The following is a 2,836-nucleotide window of genomic DNA, read 5'->3' on the forward strand; positions in this document are numbered from 1 at the left end:
CATGCGCTTCCCTCCTTAAAATCACTCTTCATGGTTCGTCGGTCTTCAAAGGCAAGTCAAGGGCTTCAAGACTCTTAAGAGTGAGCTCCATACACCTAGATAACGACATGCACATAAGATCTAGAGAATAAACAAATCAGGTCCAAGATATTATCACCAGCTGGGAGCAACCTATACAATAATAAAGCATGTGGATGTGTCGTCTACTAAGCTGCATGAAGCTGCAGATTGCACAACAGGTATCTGTTACACATTGAACCAAGAGGAACCAGCTGGAAAGGATGTGGCATATATGACAAGGACAACTGATGTAACAGGGTTGGAAAACCACAATTACGAAGCCATGATTTCCCCAAATGATGCAGCTAAGTAAACACTACAAGGACGACTAAGATGTAACAGGGTTGGAAAACCACAATTACAAAACAGTGATTTCCCCAAACGAAGCAGCTAAGTGCTTCCTCCAAACTTGTCAAAGGGAGGTGCTGAGTGGACACTTTATCAAGGTTTGAGAACTCTTCTGCTCATAAACTGCCTAGTCATAACAAATCAAGAGCCCATAAAGCCACAGAACATGACATTCAACAAACTCGCCACCTTGAGGAAGAGACCCATGAAGAACTAGCATACAAGATATTACAAACTGTGCGTTTTCTTCTTCTTCTTCTTCTTCTTCTCTAAAGGGGGAAGAGGTCTTGCTGGATGCCCAATACGAACACAAAATTGCAGTCTGTCAGTCTAGCATCATCCTTACTGGAAAAATGTGTTGTAAACCTGACTTGTAAAGGAAGTGCTACCATAACAACTGTCGCCTTCCCCCATCTGCAGCCCGGCACCAAGTACCCCTCACACCCTACTTCTGATTTGGATAGAAGGTCACCATGCGGACAAGCTCCTTGTTTGGGATTTTGGCTGAATCCACAAAGTAAAACTTGTCCTTCACAGAAAAGCTCACAAACGGTCGGTTGGTCTTGGGAGGCCGTATATCCTCAATCTGAAACGTCCTGCATTGATGCGTAGCCATCCAGGTTATCATTTCAACTTCAATTTCCTTAGCTCCTGGTATCCAAGTCATCTTGTGTACATACGGCCCTACAAACCACTGTAAGGCAGCAGTCGTGGATGCGCTCAGCATTATCACAGCAGCAGCAATACCTCCTTTCAGTATGACGGAAAGCTGAGGTGATGTGAGGAATGTGATTGCAGGGCCTGTAATCACTGACAGGCAGCAGGACGTGAGGGAGAGGACCTTAACTTTCCGAAGAGTCTCAGACATAGGTCCTCGGTAAATTACTGGCTTCTGCGCCTTTGCTTTGGAGCTTGCATCTACCTGAGTTGCAGTTGCTGTTCCTGAAGCCCAACCTTTCTGGTCTTTCGCAAACCAAGCCTCTTGCAAGGGCAGCTGTCCTTTGGACTGACAAACGTGCCAGGGATCAGAGACTCTCAAACCTGAGTGAATCCATCTTTCGCAATTGTTAGTGCAGATCAATGATTGCTCTGTGGGAAAGGAGCCTCCCCAGAGTCTTGCCTCCAGCACAGCACATCTCCTAAGGCTGTTTGAATGCAGAGACCCTTGCAAAGCTACGAAGTACAAAAAAAGGTGTGAATATAACCAGTTTTAGAACAAAATGCATTGCAACATGATGAAAGTGAATGTAACTGTGTGGGAATTCGGCTGTGATGCTGATGGAACTGTAAGGTATGATCCCTACAATGTAAAATTACACAAAATGCAACCGAAATCTACTTAGAGAACAATTTTGAAAAAACTTAGCACAAAGAGCAAGGCAATCATGTGCAAAAGGGAGATCATTCAAAAACATAAAAATTTAAGATAGCATATGAGACCCAAAAAAAAACAACCACTACTTTCCCTGAGTTCTTAAGGCATAGCCACTAAATTTTGAAGCCATAGATTACAAAAGAAGAGCAGCACACATCACGATTTAAGACGCAAACTAAGGAACCATGGATTAACGTATAACACACAACCGTCACAGACACACACACATGAATTACTGGGGCTATTGAAACACCGGCAGCAGATACATACATACTTACTTCAGGCTCTCTCTCTCTCTCTCTCTCTCTCTCTCTCTCTCTCTCTCACACACACACACACACACAACGCTCACTTGCTTACACGAACAAGATTAGGGTTTCACACACCGCATAGATTAGGAGGGTTCACAAACACATATATTCATAGATTCACACAAATATTATGCATACACATCTCTCTCTCTCTCTCTCTCTCTCTGCGCGCGCGCGCGCGCCAAGAGCAGGAAAATGAGAGATCATATTCTCAACCAGAAAGACAGAAATTCAAGACAAGAATGAACCAACCTGCTCTGAGAAAGCTGACGCTCCGCATTGCTCAAACGAGAAATCCTGATGGGGTGTAGGGTTTTTCAAGTTGTTGGGCAGGGTTCATTAGATTCTATGCTAGTAAGTTAAGTGAGCCTTAAAAGGTGTAAAATTCAAACTCAATAGGCGGATTAGCTCTTACGTGAGTTAGAACTTGAAACATCTTACTCAAATGGTTGCATTCCCATAATTGTAAGTGATTTTTTTTGGGACCAATATATATGTATTTATCTACCAAAAAAGACTGTATTTACATCTTACATCTGCATTAATAAACTTAGACCCTATCAATGTCCATCTCTCATCCTCAAATACAAAAGAAGATTTTTTCCCATGATATTTGGTATCCAAGCTGTATACAGGCTTCAATCTTCAGATGTACATCCTTTGGGTGACTGGTGCTCCCCTTTTTAGACCACATCAAGCTGTTTTGGATCCTTCCATCCCACCAAAGCCCTATCCCAACAGT

General features: G+C 43.0%; 1 protein-coding gene across 1 annotated transcript; it reads right to left on the reverse strand.

Moving 5' to 3' along the window:
• Positions 1 to 523: 523 nt before the first annotated feature.
• Positions 524 to 2,479, reverse strand: LOC147603043 (uncharacterized). The gene is made up of 2 exons (XM_086797078.1): positions 2,347 to 2,479; positions 524 to 1,581 (listed from the first exon to the last, which is right to left on the reverse strand). The coding sequence occupies exons 1-2, from the start codon at positions 2,372 to 2,374 to the stop codon at positions 854 to 856; spliced, it is 756 nt and encodes a 251-aa protein (XP_086653204.1). The 5' UTR covers positions 2,375 to 2,479; the 3' UTR covers positions 524 to 853.
• Between the last annotated feature and the right edge of the window lie 357 nt (positions 2,480 to 2,836).

This window comes from Cibotium barometz, chromosome 65 (assembly GCF_041138505.1).
Source record: "Cibotium barometz isolate CiBa-2024 chromosome 65, ASM4113850v1, whole genome shotgun sequence".
Taxonomy (NCBI): Eukaryota; Viridiplantae; Streptophyta; class Polypodiopsida; order Cyatheales; family Cibotiaceae; genus Cibotium; species Cibotium barometz.

Excerpts from the sequence above, each read along its gene's own strand:
- LOC147603043 (XM_086797078.1), bottom strand. The coding sequence starts at position 2,374 with ATGCGGAGCGTCAGCTTTCTCAGAGCAG. Across the intron at positions 1,582-2,346 it reads CGTCAGCTTTCTCAGAGCAG|CTTTGCAAGGGTCTCTGCAT; the intron begins GTTGGTTCATTC and ends TGTACTTCGTAG.